At 29.0% G+C, this 26,539-nt stretch overlaps 2 protein-coding genes across 2 annotated transcripts in view; both read right to left on the bottom strand.

Moving 5' to 3' along the window:
• LOC123295583 (mitogen-activated protein kinase kinase kinase 13) overlaps nt 1-8,001 on the bottom strand; it is a 30,210-nt gene extending 22,209 nt beyond the window's left edge. Inside the window, exon 1 of the mRNA XM_044876988.1 lies at nt 7,879-8,001. The gene's annotated coding sequence lies outside the window, so the exon portion shown is untranslated. The remainder of the gene's footprint in view (nt 1-7,878) is intronic.
• Nucleotides 8,002-23,837: 15,836 nt separating this feature from the next.
• On the bottom strand, nt 23,838-26,021 carry LOC123296464. The gene is made up of 3 exons (XM_044877943.1): nt 25,893-26,021; nt 25,648-25,793; nt 23,838-24,192 (listed from the first exon to the last, which is right to left on the bottom strand). Exons 1-3 carry the CDS (start codon nt 25,954-25,956, stop codon nt 23,947-23,949), a joined length of 456 nt encoding a protein of 151 aa, XP_044733878.1. The 5' UTR covers nt 25,957-26,021; the 3' UTR covers nt 23,838-23,946.
• Between the last annotated feature and the right edge of the window lie 518 nt (nt 26,022-26,539).

The following is a 26,539-nucleotide window of genomic DNA, read 5'->3' as shown; positions in this document are numbered from 1 at the left end:
AAATGAATTTGATATTGAGAAAGTTTTGCATAATAAACACACCTAGCAAAAAAAAACCATAAAGAGGGAATTTTTATTTTAAAATAATAAATTTCGTAATTCATGGCAGATTTTTATAATATTGTGGGTATATTTGGTTTTTACGATTTTTGAAAAATTTATCAATTAAGAAAATAATTAACAACAATGAAAATAACAATAAAAACTGGAAAAATTAACAGGATTTTCGAAAGATAAAACCCTATTCTACCCAGGGCAGATATATATGAATACCTATAACATATCCAAATTTCAAATCGATAGAGTAAAAGAGTGTAATCGCAGTGCTTGAAATTTAATTTTAACTTTAACCATTCTTATCTGGAAAACCGCTTTTCGTTATAAAATTTTTTTTATACCAATTTAAGAGGGTTCTTGAAAAAATTAAAGTTTTACGTCAGTCAAAGAATGATTTCACACCAATTAAAACTGTGTATAGAACAGTCTTAAATGAAATTTTAAAAAATTAATATGTTATATTCATGCGCACATTTTAAGTATATTTTTGTCCCGTCTTTGTAAGAGGGTGGGGGTGTAATATAAAATATTTATAGTCAACTGACAAATTTTGATTTTCTTTTTTATTCAGAGAATTTGGTTCAGATTTGAATGCAATTTAAAATTTAAAATTTTTTTTTTGATAAATATTTGAAGCTATAATACTTAGTGAGAATCAAAATTGGGGAATAATACACTGAGGTTTGCAAGATACTATACGTCAAAAATGTACAATTTAGATTTTTCGGCAAAGCCTCAAAGATACAAAGATCAAATCAGGGATTTTTTTAATTTTACCATACCTACTTAATCTTTGTAGTTTGCAAAATATTTAGATCCGGTACTTCATATTTATCTTTTTCTAAATGAACTTTTTTTTTTTTTGAAAAATAAAAAATAATTGAGATAATTCTTTTTTACACATTTTAACAATACGTGATAATTTTTTATCATAATTTATACATGACCATACAATAACAATAATCTTGTAAACTTTTTCAACACAAATGATAAATTTCTATTATATTTTGAATATAAAATGATTAAAAAAATGAATTTAATCTATCGAACATTTAAAATTTAAATGATTATGTGAAACTACCATCCTATCTTCTAAATGTAAATTCAAAAATTTTCATTGATTTCGTTTGGTCTTTTTGATTTTTTCCACCAAAATAAGAAGAGTTAATGGAATAAAACAATCAGCAAACTTTTTGATCTCACTTCAATTGGCTGTTATCTTTTTTTATTTAGCCTAATGTAGCCAAAGTCTAATATCACCTATTAACGAGCTTGAGGTACTCATTCCGTGCACGCGTTTAGCTACCATAGTAATGACACCAATACTTTATTAATATAATTGTATGGTAGACATATAAGTTTACGGATTGTGTATATATATTTAACATTGAAAATTTAATAATATTTTTTATCAAATATAAATATGTAATTATGTTAATTTCCAATAAAAAATATAATTTATGCAATTTTGTCTCTTATTTTCACAATTTCTAATGCAACAAAAATTTAATTAATTGTTATTTTTCAATAATTTTAATTTAAATGTAAAACATTGAAAATTAATCATAACTAACTTCGTTTTGTTTCTCCCTACCAGGACTCTGAAAGGAAAATAACTCTGTCTGTGGGTAACGCATTCACGCCTAAGCTACTGAATCGATTTAAATAAAATTTGGTACAGAGACAGTCAAGAAAGGGCATAGGCTACTTTTTAATGTGTAAAAGGGCTCTGAAAGGGGATAAAAATAGGGGATGAAAATTATTGTGTGATAACGTCGGCAAAAAAGCTAACTGCTCAGAAAAAAAAAATAGAAGAATACAGAGAATTACGGAGTCATTATAAAATGCGATACAGAAATTAACGCAATAACGCAAATAGTCATTCATTTAGAAAAGTGAAAGCTACAGAGGATATGAACTGGGCCACAGCCTTCAAGATATAGGTGTAGGTACTAGGTACTTGATCGATCTGAAAATTATTTCACGTAGAAAGAGCTTCATAATCAACGAGTAACATGGTCTGTTAAAAAAAAAATAGGGTTCCACACACATTGTTAACTGTTCGAGATAGAACAAAAATTTAAATATAAAAAATGTTCCTTATAAAAAAATAAACAACTTTTGTTTGAAACATTTTTTTGTAAACATCAATGTTTACTCACGGGGGCACACATTAGATGCAAATTTTATAGTATGTATTAATATAGGATTATCAGTTATGTATGTGTGTAATGTGAGTAATCAACACTATCGTTACATGGTATTTCAACAATTAACTCAGTCAATTGTTTGTTTTCACTTGTTATTCAATAGGTTGAGATAAAACAGTTATAAACCTACAAAAATATTGTTTTTTGCCTGCGGGGCTAATATTATTAATTGGCTTTTTAAAACAATCAAAATGAATGCTGAATGTAATATTGCATTTCGTGATTAGTGTGATTGAATAATAAGTATGCAAAAAATTTCTATCAGAAAGTAAAAAATGAAAATTATATCTATACTGAATATTTATATAAACAAATAATTTCCTCGAAAATTTTCTTTTAAATAATATATATGTATTGGTATTATAAAATTTTTTTACGATGATATCATAATATTCCCATAATTTCGTTTATATGGGATGAGGAATTTTTTATTGACATAGGTCATTGCGCAGTTGATGTATGCCGTATACGGTAAGGTGATAAAATGATTAATACAAATATTGGTATTTTACTCTATAGGTATTTCTATAAACATACACGTGGGTATCAATTTTATTATTCACGCATTGTCAATTTGTATTATGTCTGGTCTGGCGATATTTATAAAACTTACGAAAAATATTTTTATTTAGAAAATTTTGGTTACAATTATATAATGTTTTTATAAAATTCTACCTGCAAAAACAAGGTTTTTTAATTTTTAAATATGTAGGTACAATCCCAAATCAAGTGAGAAGGAAGTAAGGTATTTGCAGAAAATTAAACTCAGCGTGATAAGGGTGGGAGAGGGGGATGCAAAAAAACCGAATTTTACGTAATACAGTAGAATCTCGATAAGTTAAAGTCCAAGGGAAACACAAAATATTTTAAGTTATAGAGGTTTTAAGTTATCAAGTGTCTATGTTAGGTAAAGGTTAATATAGAGGTATGTACATGTTTCTATGTACCCTAGTTAATATAGAGGTATGTACATGTTTCTATGTAGTTACTGAGGGCCTATACAGAGATTATTTATTTAAGTTATAGAGGTTGCGTCTTTTAAGTTATAGAGGTTTTGGGCTCTGATGGGAAGGGAACATAGTATTTTTTGAAGTAACAGAGGTTTTTATGTTACCGAGGTTTAAGTTATCGAGATTCTACTGTATAATGAATTCATAGTAGATAATAATATGTCTATATATTATAAATGTGAAAGTAAGGATGTTTGTTTGTTACGCTTTCATGCAAAAACTACCGAATGAATTTGAATGAAACTATACAGTAATATAGGTCATACATCATAATAACAAATGATCTATAATTTATAAAGATATATTAAAAAAAATTAATTTAATCTGATATTTAACTGCTCCAACTATGATCAACATTTTGAACCATAAATTAAAGATTTCTGTAAAAATATAAAATAGTAAATGTATAACAATTCATGGCCATCTTTTCTGATATACTCAATGAATTATGACTATTTTTCACTTAAAAAAATAGAAACTGTGAATATATTTTAGCTGTTAGTAAAACAATCTTTTCGAGTGTTATGGAAGGAGGATAAGTGAAATCAAGAGAGATTTTAAACCCAGTGAAGCGAGCGGGTATCAAGCTAGTATATAATGAATGTAGAAATAAGGTTTGTTTGTTTGTTACGCTTTCACGCAAAAACTACCGAATGAATTGGAATGAAACTTGACAAAAATATAGCTCATACATCAGAATAACACTTGAGCTATAATTTATAGAGATATATTTTATTTCGGAGTGATACTCGAAAAATCTCGAATAATGAAATGAACTGGATTCTTATGGTTTGTGGGTCCTCATTACTCAGAATAATCCATTGATATCATTCGAAAGTTATTTCACATTCCATAGATGAGCATAAAATCGAAAATTATAGAATGATATGTGGGCGAAACAAAAAGCCCAAAGTGAATTTCCTCATACGGTTCTTATCTGAAGCCAAAAGTCGAACGTATATTAAGAGATAAAGGGGGCTTAAGGGCAAGGATTCAGCTAGGGCCGAAAATAGGTCAGTATAGGGGGCCAGAGGGTGATGAATTTTATTTGATACTTTACAGGCACGTTTGATCAAATTTAACATTTTGGCTGAAACTCGAGATCATTAAAAGTCTTAATTTGCAAAAAAAAAAGGTATTTTTCATTTTCAGTCTTTCGGCCCCCCGAATGGGAAGGGGAGATGCATAAAAGAATTTTTTAATAAAAATATCTTAGATGTTACTTAAGCATTTTGATCTTTTTAAAATCTTTTAAAAGTTACCTGATTTACTTTACGATATAAACCCCCTTCGCCCCAATGCCGCGGGGGCGAAACTAAAAAGTCCCGCTTTAAACCATATAGACTTTTTTAGGATAATTTTCTGAAGCCAATGCATCCAGCAAACAATTTTTTTTAAGAATCAATAAATTCTGGGTTTTTTCCTCGTATTAATGCGAACCGTATGCAAATCATATTTGAGTCGGAGAAATTATTAAGTTTCCTGTTTTTGGGACGATGACTTAAAATCTTTTTATTTCATCGACTTAAATTTTGGATTATCTTTATCAGAATATAGCCTTAGCTAAAGAGGATCGTAAAATTCGGTCAGAGGTCCAAAAAATTCGTAATGTACGCGCCAAAAAATATAAAAATCAACGGTCTGCTTGGCAGCATCTGGAGTATAAACACTTGCAATTAAATATTCTTACATTTTTTTCAATTGTTCCGTTATCAATTTTTTTTCTTTGAAGTGAAAATTATTTAAACCGGTTTGTTGATTTGATTATATTAATTTGTTCAGATATAAAAAAAATGGATTACTCGGTTTAATTTATTACCACCAATCAATGTAGAGAAGACTCTAGATTTAATTATAAATACCGTACTGGGTACTATCGATGTACGGAGAGATTACAAAAAACTGATTATAGTGAAGAAGATTAGAATATTGATTCTGATGGAATGTTATTTGAATTATTTATTTAATCAAGTAGCTTATAGATGGTACCATTACATGCCACGGTACTTTAGTTTAATGGTAAATTTATGTATCGAATAGCTCCGAGGCCGAAATGTGGTCGAGGAGCCAGTAATTCACAAAATATATCTTCCTTAAGGATTTTTAAGTCCCTACTTTAATTCATTGTGGAAATTTGTTAGTCTGATGAATTTATTGACGCTGAGTCGAATGGAACCCGTCTCTTTGGCGAAATTTGTTGGAGGAGCTAGTTATTTGCAAATTATATTAAAACTAAAGGTTTTTTGAATCTTACCTTAACCAATTTTATAAATTTATTGGTAATTGGATCTTTTCTGTTGTATTTTTTTATGCTGAATTCTATGGAACCAAGAGTCGAAATGGGATTAAGGAGCCAGTATGGAATTTTTTAATTATAGCAAAAAAATTTAAGAAATACTGTAAAGACCTGATGAGTTTTTTTAGGCTACGCTCTTCTTAAGGCAATTATAACAATCGCAAAATTTTTTGTGTTCGATTTGAAGAAGAAATTCTATTTAAAAAATACAATTAAAAAACATACAACAGACTTACATGTCGCTAAATATCGATATTTCGATAGCAATGCAATCATCGTCAGTCATCGCAATCATGTCTCAACTCGAAATCAACCAAAATTCATCCTTATATATCAAAGTTGTAAAAGAAGTATAATGAAGATACTCAAGTATTAAAAATACTCATTAAAATTTCTTATCTACCTGTCGCTACAATTAAGAGATTATTTTGGAGTAAAACCATAGATAATAAATATTTATATTATAATTTATTGTCTATGAGTAAAACTATCAATAAACTATTACGGGTAATAACATAAACAGCTAATCACAACATGGTAAGTAATACAAAATTCATTTGCGTATTATCTAAAACAGGCATTCACAAAGTACTCTATTACTCTATATCGATTTCTAGGGTCCGATTTTACATTGTGACGAAAAGAGTCTATGCCAATATAGAGGGTTCATGAAAAGAAATAAGAGTCCAGGGCCACAAGAGTAAATCATGGCATGGAATTAGAAAGACTGTAGATTGGGTGAACCAAATCGCTGATTTGAGATTAAGTAGGGGAAATTAAAAGTTGCCGCGAGGCGAAGCTTGAGCGGAGCAAAAACGGATATCCTAGTGCAGGGATGGCCAATCAATGGTTTTTGATCGATATTGCGTAGGAAATGTCCTTTATGTATCAATGATAATTGATACATATAAAGATTCGCCACCCATGTCCTGCTAGTGGTATGTTTAGGTACGTGTGTGCTGGGGGTCCAGATAACACAGCCAAAATTAGCATAAGTAGTTTACGGCTTATACATAAGATATAATGGTGACTACAATATCGTATAAATTTCCGTTATTTAATCAATTCCACAAATTAACAAAATTCAAGGTTACAAAGTTTTAAAGATTATTGACATTTCAGAAATGTTTAACTCAAACTTCGATTAAAACAAATCAATTATTTCATATACGAAAAAACTTGCTGGATAGTCCCTAAAAATGATGAAGGATGTAATTTTATGAAACAATGTTATTATCTATAAAGACTTCAAAGGCGGCATAAGCAGGTTTAATAATTAATTTGTCGCAATTCCTCAGCCAATTTTGTAATAAGTACATCACTTTAGTAATACAGTAAAACCTCGATAAATGATATATCTCAGGAAATACAAGTTATCGAGTTTTTCGATTTATCAAGATTATCGCATATTTCGACTTATCAATTTCTAAGTAATTGGGGGCGTACCATTCGATGTCAGAGAAATTATTATTTTTAAATTGTTATTCAATTTCTAAGGCTAAGTTGAGTTATTGAGGTCCTACTATATTACTATTTTTTAATACCCGAACCAAAAAAATCTGTCTGTCGGTTTGTCTGTGGCATTATGTTTCAATTGCGAGTTTTTAGATATTGCGAAAATATTCTTAGATATGTTTCAAGTGCGAGTTTAGGATTCCGTACCCTAATTTGTCGTGGGTTTTTTAAATTTCACTTGTCAATGATTCTATAGACATAATACAATCTTAATTAAATCTAATGAAGTCGAACTTCAAATCTGTCATCGAGCTTTAAAAAAAAATAGTATGCAAATATTATTAGGGGCTGATTTTTTTTGTCAATTGCAATTTATTAAACATCCATTGGAGACAGACATATTTCTTAAGCGGGAATAAAAAAAGTATGCACGCGAGCGCGAAACTTGAAAATAGTATTCTACATATACGAGCATAAATGTATATTCTCCCTCTCACTTCCCTCATTCACGGTAAGTTTTACATAACCATATATTACACAAGTGAAGCCATTAATTTTCTATAAAAAACCCAGATTAAAAATTCACTTGCAACAAAATTTCGGCCTAAAACTCATTGTTTAAGGTGGACTCAGGGTGCAAATTTTAATATATTTGTAATCAGGGGTGGGTTCGTTAAAATATGCCATAAGAATGGCCTATCTTAAAATTATTTTACACCAGTAAATAATATATCTTTTAAGGTTTATTCTAAGATCAAGGTCAAGCCAAAATATAAGAAAATTTATAAAAATAAAACGGTATTATATACAAAAAAAATTACTTTCTTGAATAGAAATATAAGTATTGTACCTGCTCTATAAACTGAAACAGGTCCTCCTTTGTAATAGTTACTTCCCTAAAGATTAACTCATAGTATCCATTCCAAATAGGTAAAAACCTTTTTTTTTAACACACAAATACATGCATACACACTGGTTCACTACCACAAACAATATTATTATAACATGAACACAAAATAAAAATTGATTTATAAAAATATACAAAAACAAACACTTGGATTTTTTTAAACAAAAACTTCACTGCTAGAGAATTGTTATTAATTTGTTAAATAATAAAATAATCACACTTTTACACATATTTTTATGAATTATGTAATATTTATTTATTGGTTCACTCATTATTGAACAAAAACATTTCAAAATAAAATAATAGAATATTTATAATTTTGTTGTTATACTTGCTCTGTATTGTAAGTATATGTATACTACATACAACACAATCCCAGAGTCAAGCGAGAGTAATGTCGAATACTGAGAAGTGAAAGAATTATGTATATATTTTATGGAGTTGTGTGTGTATGTGTATATGCATCCATATATGGTGTTTATATACAATTACATTGGCGTTTATACATAATTAAATATAGGGGGCTTAAAAAAATTATCATTTAAAAAAGTAATTTCACGACAATACTGAAATATCAATAGATTGGAATATTTTTGCAATTTATTTCTGTCGAATTAATTAAGTTTAGGAAAAAATATTTCGAACGAAAGTTATTTTATATTTGACTAGGTGCAAACTACCCGCTTTGCTGGGCAACATTCCCATTTTCACCCGTCCCCCATATCCTCTTGCGTAGGGGTTACAGTTTTGTAATGTACATGTCATGCTCTTTTATTTGATAACCCACTTGGGTATATTTGAAAATATTCGATTATTCATTCCCACTTTCTCGCTCCAATTTTCCAACCCTCAAAGGTTAAAAATAGATATAAAGAATTCTTAAAGCTGGTTGTATATTTTGTCAATATTTGAGCTTAATCGATGTACAACTTTTTAAGTTTTTGATGAACATCCCTTTCAACCCTTATGACAACCCCTTACTCTAATATATTATGCATTTATTATACATAAAAATCTTCCTCTTGAATCACTCTATCTATTAGAAAATAGCATCAAAATCCGTTGCGTAGTTTTAAACGTATTTTTTTTTTAGGAACAGATAGACGGATGTGACTTTGTTTTATTCTATGTATTGGTAATGAATATTATTCTAACATTGATTTTTCTCTAAAAGTTATTACTACTTACGAAACCTCAGATGTTTTCTAGCCCTCCACGTATAATATCAGTCGTGGGAATTGGAAACTAGTGTTAATCATGTTACAAATTCTGTATCAATGGGAAAGAACATTTTCAAATTTTATGCTAAGGACACATTAGAATATGTTCTTATACGAAATTCGTACAATGAAATTTTTATGGAGTTACAGAGTATACATCTGCATAATAATTTCTTGTAAAAATTTCGTATAATAAATTCTTACAAAGTGTTCCCAGCGTTAAGCCAATTAACAAAATTACTCCGTAAAGGCGAATGTTATATTTTAAATTCATAGAAGGGTCAACAGGGTATCCCAAAACTCATTAATAGCAGAAAAAGGGTGAATGAGCAATGCAATTCTAACATAAAAAGTTTATTGATGTTGTTCTATCTCTCAAATTCATAGTGTGTTAAGGTTGAGTAAACGATCGTTTTAAATGTAAAACCATTCTCGATTAATATTACTAAAATTAAAATTTTTATGATATTTTATACAAAATTTTTATAAAACTACAATTTATAATTTGTATTTTATTCTGTCAAGTTAAATTTTTATAAAATTATTTTAATTTCGTGTTCAAAAATACAACATTTAATTTTACCTCTGTAAACAATAATTCATTTTCCATTTTGAAACGATATTTGAAAAAATATTCAAGAAGATCATTATCTTAATAACAAGACACAAGAAATCAAAAACAAATTAAAAATTTCGTTTTATATTCCAAAATGTTACACTATTTTCATACATTTCTCAGATTTTTTCAGTATCATTCGCTTTAAAAGTTATTATACTAATGGATTTATATTGGAAAATATTATTATTATACACTACCAAATGATAAATTAAGTTTTAATTATCTTTTGTCAAATATCAATTTTAATTATAACTTCCATAAATTTTAAGGAAAAAAAGATGAATAATTAATTAACTGTTTTATTTCGATCTGACGAGTTCAAAATCTTTATTATTTATTTCAAAATTATTATTGATGGGTGGGATTATATTCAGTTCAAATGAAAAGTTCAATTTTCATTTGACCCGAACAACCGGATAAGTACGATAACGAAGAAAATCTGACAAAGTTGCGTTTTGCTTGTTTACAATTAGATAAAGTATAATTTCCTAGAAAAATTTTACATAAAAAATATCAAAATATGTTGTGTTGTGAATTGATATATGTTATTTAATAAATTGATATTAAATTATAGCTTTGTAATTTATAACTTTGAAACAAACCCTACTGTCATTTTTAATTGACACCTATGTATGTCTATAAACTGACTATAATACAGGTAAGATACCCACCAACCATCCGACTCAGATCACAGAAAATAGTGAAACATCGTGCGCATGTTAAAACCACTACAGTAGTATAACAAACTACAATACGTGTGTTTCTCTTTTTTTCACATTTAATTTTATTGTATCAGAAAAAAAATCTCTTGCTTTACTATTTCATATCTTGTAGAAAAAAAATTAATTTTTTTTAAATATTAAAAAAATTATTACCTTCCGATAATTATTTGAAAGCAAAACCTTCAAAAATTAATTTGTCAAAAAATGAAGTATAAACAGATTAATTTTGTATTTTTATAATAATTTTGGACCAATAATTAAATTTTAGACAAAATATAATAAAGTCAAAGATATGAAAATTGGATCGGATATATGAAAAACGTGGCTTCTTCTAAATAGAAGCTGTAAACTGTTACCGTTAAAAGCCCAAATAATTGCTATACACAATTACGTCTATATCTCTGACAGTAACATAGATCTCTGTAACTGCGATTGTCATTATGGATTTCGTCCATTTCAATCAAGTATGCCTGGTAAGAGGCAGAAAAAAGGAACAAGATAGCTGTGTGCAAAACTTAGTTTGAAAGTAAAGGTTTTAATCTTTAAATTTCATAGAGTACAAATTTCTGAGAAATATCTTTAAAAAAAGTTTTTGTATTAAAAAAGTTAAACGCCGGTCTGCCCATGCAAAAATTTTTGGCGACACTAAAAATACCATTTGTTTGTACTTGGCTAGAAGCAAAATATAAAAATCAATGAAACTTTTCTACCCTCTCTCATTGATAACTTGAATGAATCGCCGAGAGAAGTAATATAAATTCGCCCCTTTCACGTATATTGCACACTACTAAAAACAAATGCGATCGATAATTCTGCGACGTCGTGTAACATGGCCATCAACGTATTCATGTTTAGTAAATATAGGGAGTTTCTAAAATACTGAAAGTGAAATTAGATCTTATAAAAAATACTATATAGTTTTAACACTCAGGAAAGACTTTTTTAATTTTTCATTTGAAAATTTTTGCTTATTTCATGAAATTTTAGTTTAGAATAAGACTAGCAATAAAAAAGCTGAAAGATACAAAATTTTCAGCCTTCTACGTTTTTGAATTTACAATAGGAATGGCAGGATGGATGTTAATTAATGAGAAACCGTTGAATTTGCCTTATTCGTGGGAACTTTCATACTACCATTAGTTTTCCCAATGGTATAAATAAATCGTTAAATTTTCTCAAATGTCACAATTTTTTTTATCTAGTAGTAATCATTTAATGTTCGCAACGAAGAAAATTTGTTTGAACTTGGGATGTATGAGGATGATAACAATATTTGATTTAAAGGCTCAAAATTTGTTTATAGGTAGGTAACCGTTCATATTTTAAAGATATAAATTTTCGAAAATTGACGTAAAATACATTGCTTTTATGGAGAAATCTCAAAATACGACATATTTTTTATAATTTTCACTTGGAACTAATGAAAAAAAAAAAAAATTGGCAGTACATAGTCGGTGTGGTATTGAAGTCGTGTGAGTGTGACCATTAGTTAGTCCACACGACTAACTTCCCAAAGCGGTAAAAACATTAAAAAAAAGGCCTTGTTAACCTTCAGAGATTATTCTTCGAATATGTACTGAACTCTCTTTACCAGTATTTATGTACATTTTGATTGCTTTCGTTTCTAAGAAATGTATTTGAGTGGGGGTCTGTGAAAAATATTTTCGTATATTAAAACATCATCCAGAATTTATTTGGTTTCGCTACTTGTTTTTTTTGTAGTATTACATAATATTCTTATATCCTGATATTACATAAATAATATTTTTTTAAAAACATTTACATATTCTAATTTAAAATTCAACTTTGAATATTCCATATTTTTGTTTCGTTGTTTAATAAATAATTAATTTATAAAGCAATTAGGGAATTCCCATAAAATTATTTGTTAACATTCATAAGGCTGCTAAAATATTTATAAATATAATTATGAGCAAAAGTATTTTATTATCGTCATAGAGAGAGTTAATCTAATTGGCAGAGATTAGAATATTTTGGACTAGAGTGATACCCACCAGCTTTGCTGGGTTTAAAAGTAAAGATTGATAAAGATTGCTCTCGCTTATCCCATTTCTATAACACTCGAAATAATGGTAAGGATTGTTTTACACAGGTAAAATATATGTATGGTTTTCTATTTTTTTTAAATGTATAACAGTAATTATTCATTGAGTATATCAGAGATGAGAAAATGGCAGAGAAGAAATATTTTATATTGACTATTTTTAAATAAATCTGTAATTTATGGTAATGTCAAATTAAATTAATTTTTAAATTTTATTAATTTTTTTATTAATATACCTATCTTTGTAAATTATATCTCATGTGTTATTCTGATATATCAGCTATATTGCTATATTAAAAACCATTCGCTAGTTTTAGCGTGACAAACAAAGAAACAAACATGCTTACTTTCGCATTTATATTAAATAGAGATAGAGATTTTACAATATTGATAGCATTAAAAAAATTCGTAGCGGAGGACCTGCGGTAGCTAAGCAAATTCCCTCTTAATTGAGAATGAAAAAAGAACATTATTCCGAATATTGCATTTTTAATTTTTCATGAATTGGTATTTCGAAAACTAAGCGTTTAGAAGAAGAATCATAAGAGTACTTTTTTGCTTAAAACTGATAAAAAGTTAAATAAAAAATTTTTATTTGGAAAAACTTCTAGATATTGTACTTTGCGCAATGGAATTTATAATACAATTAATCAATTTTCGAAAATATTTGTTATCCGTCTTTAATATACGCATCAATAAATTTTTGTTAATACATTGATCCCATTTTCCTACCTAAAGAAAAAAATTAATTACAATTTTTATCTATTCGATAATTAAAATTATAAATTGTAAACTTATCGTAGTACAAATTAAAATTGATTAATACCTAACACATGCTAAAAGTCAAACTTAAAAAAAAAATTAGAATCCATTTTTCCCTCAAACAAAAAATATTAATTGCACTTTTTATCTGTTTTAAAAAAAATATTTATAATCCAAAAATAAAGAAGCATTTGGCAAAGATCAAAAATTCAAAAAATTTACTTCAAAGCGCATTTTTTATTTATTTGATAATGTAAGTAGGTAAGAGCCCCGGTGTACGCCAACATACATTGTCATTATATGATAATAATATAGAAATTGGTGTGGATCTTAAATTATTAATTATGCTATGCCTAAAAAATTTGCTTTTATACAAAAATTTTGGATCAAAACTGATCTGAAAAAAAATTTCCATACACTGAAAAATATCATTTACACAAATAATTTTGTAAAAAACAAATACGAAATTTGTTTGTAAAATTTAAAATAATTTTGGTTTCCCAACTAAAAATTTTATTGTAACTTTGAAGCAGTCACCAAAATTATGCAGATAACTAATCAATTAAAATTAATGACCCTCGCTGTTAAAGGCGCAGTAAATAGTAATAAAAAAAAAACCTAAAATAAGAAATTAGTAGTAATTATAATATATTAAGTACATTTAGGCAAGTATATATTGCCCATTCCTTCTTATTGGCGGAATATTTAACACTGAAAAAGATATTTTAAATGTCGTTGACTATTTTATATTTTTGTTATTGAAAATAATTAAAATTTGACACGTGTGTTTATATTTCTTATATGTCTATGGTTTATATACTTAAAATATTTTGAAATATAGTGGTATCATGACTATATAGGGTTATAGTTAGACTATAGGGTTCGTTGTGATGCCGAAAAAGGTTGGCCAATCCTCAGCCAATACTCCATGAACCATTTGGAGCTGTTTAGGAACAGCAGAAGAGCTTAGACGCCGGCGGACTTTAGGTCGGAGAGGTCGTCAAAGAGAGGCTGGCTCAAGTAAGTCCATTTCCTCATGACAAGAGCTGGGCAGTGACAGAGAAGATGAGACATTGTCTCCTCCTCCTCACCACTGTGACAGCTCCTGCAGTAGCCGTGATACACTGCTAGGCCCAGGAGTTCAGCATGCCTGCCGCCCAACCAGTGTCCTGTAATAGCCGCAACAACTTTGCGAACAGAGGCCCTTGGAAATTATATAAAATCTTGGAAACGCGTGCGATTGTACTCAAACCATATCTGTCTTGTAGTACCACGAGTACGTTCCTCTGTTACTGCTTAGTACTAGTCAAATTAATTCATATTTTTTTGCTTAAATGTGTCTATTATGGTTCAATTTATAAATTATTAATATAAATTATAAACATATATTACAAGAAAAATTATGTAATAGATTGAAAAATGTTATTGCTGATTTGACAAGAGTGGTATGATTTCGATAGTGCTATACTCCCTTAAATTATTTCTTACGTTACTGGACAGTGGGTACAGATATATTAAAAATTTTAAATTCGCAAAAGTTTTTCCTCAAAAAAATTAGAATTTTTTTAATATTTGTTTTATTTGTTCTTTTTCCTATTTTGACCTCCATTCTTTTGACAGTACTTTTGGGATGGTCCCCAGGTACAGAAATCTTTTTGAGACGCTTCGATTCGATTTTTTCCCTGGACTCAAATGCATTTATCTCGCTTTTACAAAAATAGATCACAAAGATAAAATTTGACCGGAGTTCATCTTAAACTTAAATGCAATCAATGAAGATGGAATTCGTTAGAAAGAGTCCATTAAACGGCGTATTAATAGCTTAGAATTTTAAAAATACGTAATTAGTAAAAAATTTATAAATAGTTTAAGACTATTGTTAGAACTAATAACATGCTAAAAAGTTCGTGGGCGATTATTATAAAAATAAATCACCGACAATACTTATACCGATAATAGGTATCATACGATAGTGTAGACGAATAGAATATTTCCCATAGAAATAGTAATATAGCTTTTTTTTTGTGAAACGATACAAAAAAAAGACCCTTAACACAAAATATAATATTTTTAATTGTCTAATACCTAGGTAGAAAGAGGTATAAATAATATTTTAGCAGAATAGCAAAAGGGAAGTTGGATTTTTAAAAAAAACACCTTGCAGTATATATTATAGAAAAAAAGTCTACATATATTCCTTATCCTGTTTTAATCCAATGATATAAAGCAAGACATGTATAAAACAACTTTGTTGTTTAATACTTTAAATGCAATACAAACTCAAGTTTAAGTTATAACTTGCTGGAACATGTTTATGTATTATGTAATAAAAGTTTGTGAAATATTGAAGATAGAATTCACTCATAAATACTCCGTGATATACTTCAGTCCCCCAGACAGCTTTAATTTTTGTATTTTTTGCAGAGTAGTATTCCGATAAATTTTAACAGTTGTGTATTATTTAACTTTTGTACTCTCGTAAAAAGAGCGTTAGATATCTAAATACTCCTTTAAAGCACTAACGTATAACGTAGTTTTATTAAGATTGTGTATTTGTATGCTTTTGTCAATTTTCAGCGAATTTTTTCAATATGTCGCGGTAAGAAATGCATGGCGTTTACTAATGCTGGTATGGTATAGTGATACGTACATATAGTATCTATGTTAGCACAAATAATATTACAGTATGGACCTGACTCCCATACTGCATTGGCTCGTCGTCATAGCTATTGCTAATGTTACTATTCCCTCAATACAGTATACAGTATGTTGAAATCTTTCCTTTGAAGAGATCGTTCATTTTAACCTTAAACATTTGCATATTTTCTAATAAGACCCCCCTCCATTGGGATGATTTCAAACAAAACAGAAGCCATAAAATTTTTTACCATTACCATCTTTTCATAATCACTTAATAGAGACACACACGAGTTACGTCGCGCTAACCAAACAGAAGACTTATTAGTTGTCTAATTGTCTTCCGTGACACGAAATGGGAAGAAAGTATTTTGTTATCATTTACTTCGCTTGCCGCACATACCGCATCAATGGAATTCAGCCTAAAACACTTCGTGTTTTAATCTAAAATGGTACTTTTTCCATTCTCAATGTTTTAAAAATGTTCTGTATATTATGCCTTTATGGCTGTTGTATTTGTATATGTAAGAATAAATAAGTTTCTGGTAGAATTGTCTTGAAACAGGTATAGGTACTTTTTACACATACATTGGGAATCTTTTGTTGGTAATTGCGTGTGGCGGTTGTGCCGTAGGGCAATGAGTCATTCAACAACGCGTCAGGTGGATGGTCGGGCCAAGTGATGGAGTACAACTTACTACATAAAATCATAATATTAATATGTTTTAATTAATAGGGTTCAACTGTTGTATAATATTTATGTTTTTTTGCAATGTTTATTTCTTTTTCTACAATCGTTGATATTTTTAAAAAATAAATTCATTTACTTCGAATTAGCAGATTATCGACTTTTAAACAGAGCAAAGGGCATTCATAAAAGAATCACAGTTTTCTTTTTTTGAGCAAAAGACTTGTTGGCAGATTTTTTCAATTCGTTTTTGTATAATTTTCATCCTTTTTGGTCGGAATCTACTCTTACGATGCGATTCTAAGCTAGATAGCTTTTCTTTATACGGTGTTTTGGTTTACTTAGAGTTTAATCAAATCATTTTCATTATGGTCCATTTTATTGAGTTGATTTATGCAAACATCAGCAACCCCCGATCTTGGTAAGGGGCCGGCACCGAAAATCATAATATAATGTGTTTGATTTTAAAACGCCCAGTTGGTTTTTCAACATATCTTAAGTTTTCCATTGAAAAAATAGAAAAAAACGAAAAAATTACACTGAAGCCGGGAGGAGAACCAAGGTCCTGTAGATATCCATCACTCCTGTTTGAATATCTGTGTAACTTTTTCGTTTCTTTCTATTGATACAAAGGAAAATACGTTATATATTTAAACAAATTTGTGTTATTATATAAGAAAATTTTTTAAAAGCAAGCGTATTATCTTTTGATTAAATGCAAAAATGACATATTTTTAAATGCACATTTTCTCCAAAAACTAACGATTTCCGAGAAATGCTTTAAATAAAAAATGTAAGTTTTTTTATGAGGATCAACTTTTTAATTTAAAGTGTTATTCTCTTACCTTTTAGGATCTAAATTGACAATCAAAGCAACTCGGAGAACTAGGTCCAGTCTGATGTCAGAACATGATGCCTCCCATCAAACTCTGTAACATAATAAATTAAAATGGTACATCTTGTATAACTACTATTTTCGTTGAGGTTTGATATTCGTTTTCGTGCCTATATTCTAGAAAACAGTATTTGCACATTTTTGAGGGTTTTGAGAAAAGTTCTTTTGAACCTGCGCAGATATTGATAAAATAAATTATTATGTTTTTTTTTTATTTTTGCCCTGAAAATTAAAATGACCGGATGGATTTTTGTTTAGCTAACACGTGACCCATAAAGTGTTATTATAAAACTGATAAAACATGATATGGGAAATTTTTTATTAAATTTATTTCTCACATGACCAGCTGTTTGTAGGGGTCCAAGTCCTTGACTTACATATAATTATTATATCATGAGTTTCTAATCCAGTACGCCAACTAGAAATACTAAAAAAAAAACAAGTGAAAACAAACAATTGACTGAGTTAATTGTTGAAATACCATGTATAGACAGTGTTGATGAAGCAATCGTTTGTTTTTTGACGTCACGTTAATTAAAAAAGATATCCACTTTTAAATAGCTACACACACACTGATATTCCCATATTAATGCATACTATAAAATTTGCACCTAATAAGCGCCCTCGTGGGTAAACAGTGATGTTTTCAAAAAAATGTTTCAAACAAAAGTTGTTAATTTTTTTATAAAGAACATTTTTTACATTTAAACTTTTGTTCTATCTCTAACGGTTTAAAAGATGGGTCCTACGGACCCAAGACCCAATTGCCCCACATTGCTCATTTACGAACTTGACCTCAGTTTTTAGGTCCTGAGTACGCTTTAAAAATTTCATCTTGATATCTCTTTTCGTTTTTGAGTTATCGTGTCTACAGACGGACGGACGGACGGACAACCGGAAATGGACTAATTAGGTGATTCTATGAACACCTATACCAAAATTTTTTTCGTAGCATGAATATTTTTAGGCGTTACAAACTTTGGACTAAACTTAATATACTATGTATATTTCATTTATACATGGTATAAAAAACATTGAAAAGTCACAATCCAAGATTTAACCAAGTTATATATTTTTATCTTTTTTTTCTTTATGCTAGTTGATTTCTAGTCTCATGATTTATACCCATCCTACCGCTGCAGCTGTATCGCTTTTTTTCTTAGTCAAGTGCTTTTAAACTGTTTCCTGTTTTATTAGAAATATTATTGATAGTGTAGATGATGGGCCCAGCGTCGAATTAAACTTTTTGGTCCTCCAGATTTTTTAACAAATGGTGTCCTAATTTTCTATTTTATATCGGTTTTATATTTGAAGTAAAATATAAACAATTTTTGATGTAAAATATATACAATTAAATATTATATATAAATATTATTAATAATTTTTAACCCTCGATTAACAGTGTTATAAGTTAAACGTATCTGTGAATCTGTGTATTTTTACAGGCAGACTGTGATATCGTAACTTTTAAACGGGTGAACCGATTTTGATATTGATTTTTTTAATTTAAGGTATTTTCATCGACAGTATTCTTAGCTGTGTTGCAAGTGCGAGTTTAGGGTTCCGTACTCGATTAAAGCTAGAAAAGAGTCGATGATCTTCAAACGGCTGAGCAGATTTTCTTCAAACATGAACTCTCTCGATCAAACTTTCTTTCAAACAAACAAAATATCAAAATCGGTTTATCCGTTTAGCAGCTACGATGTCACAAACGAATCGATCAGTCCTGATTTTGTGTCGGTATTTTCTTTAATTACTTATTTTAATTTTAAAAGATATTATTTTTTTCAAAAGTTTGATAATAGATGCTCTTTCCGCGTTGATACCATAGACCCATGGCTAGAATGTCTTAGAAATCCATTACTGTGTGGATCAGAAACTACCCTTTAAAGTATCTGCGCAAACAAATCTCATTTTATGATTAAGATATATTGAAATTTGTACACCATAGGATGGGTCATCAATGAAATTAAACCTTCCATAAATTTTGGAGGCCAACTATTTTAAGTAATTAGCAATTAAATTGCAGCCCTTGACAATAAAAAGTTAAAAGTTAAATACAGTTGAGTTCGTAGCTAGAATATAATTTTTGAATAATTGGATAACTGGTATCTGGAGTAATTTTAAAGCTGGGTTTGATTGTTCCAAAAAAGGAATATTTTTTGAGATATCTCCAAAATTGTTCCGAAATAAAAAATTATCGTACAGGTGATATTTCTAAAACAACTCGTCCAATGATTAAATGAATCCAACTTCTGCAGTTTTAGATTAAAGTGACCCTATATACCAAATTTTATGAAATTTGATGGCAAAATATTTTTTTTTGTAGGTATCTCGAGATTATTGCAAAGGTTACTTCTAAAGGAAATTGCAAACATATTTTTTGTCTTCGATCTGGAACATAATAAATTAATTTCGAAAAAATCTCGGAGCCAATTCAGTGGATTTCTCAGAAAAAGGAAAAATTCTGACTGTGTTTCATGGGGGTCTGTCGATGGAAGTGAAAAATTAAAACTTTGAAATAACTGTGTTTAAAAAAATTTTTTTAAAACTATGTATGAGGCATTATCGATACCCCTCTCTTGCAGTTCAATCATAAATTAAAATACTCATATTTTTATTATGTTTTGTTTCAAGTAAGCCAAAAGTCCTGTGCCAGTAAACAATGAAACAAACTTAAAATGTAATGAATTGGATACTTGTTTATCTTTCTCCTTCGGATTATTGTTTTCAGCAATTTTTTGAATTAAAATGGTCCAGATTTCCGGGCAAGAAAACTAGGCAACTACCTTGCACGACAAGAATTTGGATGTGCCAAATTACATTTTCTTAGAAAATGAATTTATTTTCCCAGAAGAACGCCAAAATATACCATTTTCAGCTGAGAGTTATAAAAAGTCAGATTGTGCATTATTGTTGCATTTTAGCTATAGATAACGTTGTGAATTAGCGGGAGCCGATACCCTCTTAAGTGTTCTAATTTCATCAAATCGTGTAAATTTTGGCCAATGTCCCATTTTGAAATGACCAAAATTTTTATTGCCCTCCCTAAAAGAAATCCTGGATACGTGCCTGGTGAAAACTCTAACGTAGTGTAAGAAAATGTATTAGTCTTTTAATGAAAATATATCTCCAACTTTTATGTATTGATCAATTTAACTTTAAGAGCTGTTTTATATGTATAGTGTATACATACATATAATACAATACGATGATGCTGAGAATGCGGCACAAATTCCAAGAATTCACGGCGATCATGTTTTAAATGTCAAATGTATATGTATAACGTGGTTGTTATTATCGTCTGATATAATTCTATAACGATGACGTCATACACAAATACGTTATTTTCAGCCAATCACATCAATGAAATATCATGTAAGCGCGTTAAGAAAATGTGTAGGATATACACACATATATACACAGTCAAAGCCACAAGCTACTACTTTTCCCCGTTTTCCCTATATTGTTTATTTTTCTTTTACAACTTTTTATTACATTTTCCAAGAAACGATTTTCTAAGCTTATTATCATTTATCATTTGTTATTCAATACAAATGGGGGTATTGTTTGTTGTTATTGGATTGACAATAGGGGATTCTTTATTATTTATTATTTTTTATTATAAATTTTCAGAAAATTATAAGTTTCATTAGAAATGAGGTTACATAATATGTTTATAGTTTAATTTAGAGGTGAAGGCTATGGACGAAATTCCTTCACTCGCATTCAAACTACATTTTTAAACAGCAGATACCGGTAAAGGAAGATTAAATCAATTTAAACGTAGACCTTTGAGAGTGTTTATGGCTGTCATGACCATCTCCCAAATTGAATTAAAATTTTGCAAAAATATAGTTTTCTACTTAAATCTTTCATTGAGATAAAATAAAGTTATGCGGGTAAAATCGAGGATTATTTCAAACCCACGATTTTCTATAAATTTTACTAATTTAAGTTTGTGACCTTCTCCACATTTACGTTTTACATCGACGCCTGTTTAAAATATGCCTTAGTTGACGTTTTAATTCCAATTAAAAAAATATTTTCGCCGTAATGTTAAAGATTCTTTATTGGGGAAAGTGCGATATACGTAGGGTTAATGGGTGCTTCGCGAAATTGAAGTCTGATCAACTTATTAATCGTAATACTTCATTACTCAAAAATTTTTATCGCATGCTTAGAACTTTTTCTGAATCGCAATTTCCAAAATCGTTCTCTTCGAAGTATAAGAATTAATTTGTTATAGCCTGTCTAAGAGCTAGTAAATCATCTGAATAAGCCGTTTCCCACAAAGCTAGAAAATTTTTTAATGATGTTGTATTATCGGTCAATTCAGAAAGTGCCTCTCTGTTCGTGGTTGCATGCCAAAAATTGCCAACCTATTTTGGCGATTCCAAGTATGTGTCAGACCATAGAAAAGTTGTTAGAGGAGTGCTAATTCGTAAATTTCAGCATCGAAGTTATGATAATTAAAAATTACAGCTTATTTTGGGACATCAGTATTTTGGCTAAATAATGAATAATAAAGCAAATTTAATAAACAAACTGTCTCGGTCGCATATTCAAATTTTTTATTTATTATACTATTTTTCGTGTTATTTCGGAGTCTTTATCAATATAAAGAACACGAAGACTCGTCACGGACTGTTCTTTTTGATGGAATTCAATGACCTTTCATAGATTTTGAATAAATTGAGGAATTTTTATGGCTTATTATTAGTGTAACCATATCCAGCAAATCATCTTAGTCATAAAACAAATATCCTGGGCTTCTATTTACAAATGTACCTAGCTGGTTTTGGTTTATAGAATTTTACTAAAAAACTAGACAAATAGAAACATTCCACAACGATGATGAATTTAAAAGTAATGGGGGCAGTTAGAGAAATTAGAAATTAAATAAATATATATACTGTATCAATAAAGTTTTTACAATGAGTGGATAACGCATCTGGTGGATTGTTTATAAATTACAACCGCATCAATATAGTTGAATTGTATATTTGAAATGTAGTATTTTTCGTATATTGTTTAGTGGTAGTGATACTATTATTGTATAGATGGCAGCTTTATAATTGCATCAAAGGAACTTTTGGAAAATTGGTGGAAATCATATGAAAATCGAGTCGATATTCCTTCATATTTCTAGATATGGAAACGAACCCTGGTTGCTAAATTTTATTGAATTTTTAATCCCTTAAATAATCGTAACTGTAGGTATATACAATGTGTTTCAGAAGAGATAGTGAATATTTTAGCTACGTTTTCAGGGATCCAAAATAATTATAAAAGATCCTATTAACATGGATGCGAAACTTGGTTCCGAGGAATTAGAAAATACGAAATCCAAAACAATAGAGGATTTTAATCTTAAATTAAATACAAGTGAAAACAAACAATTGACTGAGTTAATTGTTGAATTAACATGTTTAGACAGTGTTGATTACGCTATCGTTTGTTTTTTGACGACTCGTCAGTAAAGAAACTGCTGAAACTGTTACTGATATTCCCAGATAATATATACAATAAAATTTGCACCTAATTCGCGCTCTCGTGGATAAACAGTTCTATTTACAAAATAATTCGCGCCCTCGTGAGTAAACAGTTCTGTTTACAAAAAAATGTTTGAAACAAAAGTTGTTTATTTTTATATAAGGAACATTTTTTATATTTTAATTTTTGTTCTATCTCTAACGGTTTACAAGATGGGTCCTATCCAAGACCCAATTGACCTATATTGCTCATTTACAAATTTGACCTCACTTTTTATGTCCTAAGCACGCTGTAATGTCCTAAGCATATTTCAGCTTGACATCATTTTTCGGTTTTGAGTTACCGTGTTGACAGACAGACGGATAAACAACCGAAAATGGACTAATTAGGTGATTTTATGAACACCCATACCAAAATTTTGCTCGTAGCATCAATATTCTTAAGCGTTACAAACTTGGGACTAAAATTGATATACTATGATATATTTCATATATACATGGTATAAAAAATATCAATTCAAAAAGCATTTAATTGAAATGTGGACTAAAAAGTACCTACAAGATTGAATGTTGTCAGAGCGACTTTAAATAAACACAATAAAAAAAGATTGAATGTAAAAAATATGGGGAACTTTTTAGACCTCATTTCAATAAAAGCTTGTTTTCTAGGAATAGAAACTCGCTTTTCATTAATAAAACCAGTTAAGTTAGATTATTTAAATTTAAAACCACATTTTGTAATTTTTTAATTTTCTATTTATTAAGTGCAGTAAAAAAAACTTAATTCTAAAAACAGGTACAAAATGTTTTTAATATAAAAACATTAATTGAAATAAATAAATAAGTAAACATCACAACCATTATTTAGTTGCAATATTATATAAGTCTTTGTTTTTGAGAAAAACTATTTAAAACACTAAAGTAACTTTTTCATTAACTGCTTTGTCATAACTATCCACTTCGCTGCGTACACAAATATCAGCCCGTGAAAATCCAGTGCCAAGTAATTCATAACCATCGTCACGAACCTGGAATCGTATGCGACGTCTGTAATGGCGATTTAATTCTGGAATGCATACAGATGTGCCATATGGAATTTTTAATTTTTCATCCATAGCTATGGTAACGTATGGTACACGATCATCCAAAAAGTCCTAGAAACAAAAAAAGTATAAATTTAGCAAAATAAAAAATATTTGAAAAATGAAAATATTGAAATTTAGTGGAAAAAAGTTGTGATGACATTTTCGCAACGGTATTGACATAGTTGGTTGAGTGCCACGTAATAATTACTTTTCTGTAATAGGGAATACCATGATGCATGATTTACTTTTGCATTAATAAACTATTTTTAAAAATAACCATAAAAACAACCAAGGTAAAAGCCATCAAAGATTTGTTTTTATCTCTTTCAAGCAAAACAGAACTCAGCAGGGAATAGCTAAGGTAGCATATGACGCCACATACTACGTCGGATCTCTCTGTCTAAAATTGTCTAAGTAGTAGTTTAAAATGCTCATATCATCAGTATTTTTTGACCGCTTTTAATTTGAGTTTCAATTTTTCCAATCGCTTTTACGACTTTTTTCAAATTTTGTTCAGTAATGCGAAAAAATTGCATACAAATACTCTATTAAGGATTTGATACTACATCACCAGGAAAAACTAGGTTAGGTTAGGTTACATTGGGTGTCTACGAAGGACACACTTAGGCTACAGATAGTATTTTACCACCTTTCCGCTGATAATTTCATTTATCAGCTTCTTAATTTCAGAGGCTGAGTGCACCTCCTTCATGCCTATATCATGCACTACACCAGCCCATCACAACTATTAATTTAATTAATTTTGTTGCGACGGCGGAAATCGAACTCGCTATCCTAAGCATACTGCGGGCGGAATTGGTTACGCCTTAACTAACTGAGCTAATCACGAAAAACTAAGCTCAAAAAATTATATTTTGTATACAGATTTGCACAAAGGAAAATAGTTCCAAACAAAGTCAGATATTCTTAGTTTAATAATAATAAATATCTTGTAGGGCTTACAAAGATAATGCGCTTTATGGAGTTTTGCTGTTGGCGCAAGGAAATTATAAAACTTCGTTGTAATTTTGCATTTTATTTGAATTTCATTATTTTTTGCAATTAAAAATGCTAAATAAGCGTATATCGATATGCTAATGTGTATTTACATAAACACTTCGCGTATTCTTGGCATATCAATAAGAAAGACTATGTCAAATTACAAATTAAGGTTTCAGTATATTGCAAACTAAGTAATATATTAGACATTTAATAAAATTTAAAATTTAAGTTTATCAGAAATCATTAATGATCCATAAAATTTTAAAACGAAAAAAAATAATTTTTATTAATTAAATTTTTGCTCAATGAGGGGATTTTTGCAGAGTGCATAAAGTAAAACATTACTTCGAAATAGCAATTAAATTAGATTAAAATTCAAAACTAATTTTTAAGTGATGCATATTTTTGAACGCTATCGATTTTCAACAAAAATTTTTAGACCTTCTTACTTCAATAAAGCAAGGATTTCCAAAAGAAGTGAATTTTAAATTTTGTAATTTAATTTAAAACAATATAACTTACTTGTAAAGTACGTAATTTTTTGGCACGACTATCCAAAAAACCACGACGACCTTCAGAGCTTGAAAATTCTGGATAATATCCAGTCAATGATACTTCTTCGTAACGTTTTCCTTTACATTCCCATTTTAAACTATCATCGGGGAAAACTAGAAGAAAATACATACAAGTTATTTTTCACGTTACACGTAAAATAATTTTGTTATTAAAATGAAGTCAAATTAATTAAAAATTTGAAAGAAACTTACTTGTATTTTTAATTCCAGCATAGCTGGTAACAATAATTGTGAATAAAATAATTAAAATTTTCATTTTGGTAACTTTTTTAAAATTATTTGGTATATTATTTAAAATTATTTGAATTGAAACGATGTTAAAATTGTAAGATAATTTCAAGTAATGAATAATGAAATGAATATGAATGAAATTATATACTAATTGCAAAATAATATAAACAGGTCAGCAAATAAATAAATAAAAATATTTTGTTTTAACACATAATAAATTTAATAATGTTGCTATAATCAAAATCATCCGAGTTTTACATGCTGATAATATCTAGGGCTTCATGCCAGAAGAACGTATCTTTATCTTCCAATACACAAAGAAGTATGGTGTTAAGATTACAGCTAATTCTATGATTAATTTTATTTATTTATTTATGTAATCATTATGAATTAGAAACTGTATATCGGTTGAACACTTAGGGGTGTATCAAAAAGTTACAAGTATACATAGCTTAAATGCATTGTGATTGCTATTACTCCAAGAATAAATGCAGAGACGCCTTTCTGGTTCGCTATTTTTTCTACCTGAAAAAATTTTATTTAATTATATAAGGGCGGATTTGCCATTACTTCGCTGTTATTTTATAATTATATACGTCTTCTGGTAT

This window comes from Chrysoperla carnea, chromosome 3 (genome assembly GCF_905475395.1).
Source record: "Chrysoperla carnea chromosome 3, inChrCarn1.1, whole genome shotgun sequence".
NCBI classification, from domain to species: Eukaryota; Metazoa; Arthropoda; class Insecta; order Neuroptera; family Chrysopidae; genus Chrysoperla; species Chrysoperla carnea.
Note: the sequence above shows the minus strand (reverse complement) of the source record. Positions and strands in the feature narration are given on the sequence as shown.

Coding starts and splice junctions, on each gene's coding strand:
- LOC123296464 (XM_044877943.1), bottom strand. CDS start 25,956: ATGAAAATTTTAATTATTTTATTCACAATTATTGTTACCAGCTATGCT. Junction 25,794..25,892: donor TGCTGGAATTAAAAATACAA/GTAAGTTTCTTT, acceptor ATTTTCTTCTAG/TTTTCCCCGATGATAGTTTA. Junction 24,193..25,647: donor AAAAATTACGTACTTTACAA/GTAAGTTATATT, acceptor TTTTGTTTCTAG/GACTTTTTGGATGATCGTGT.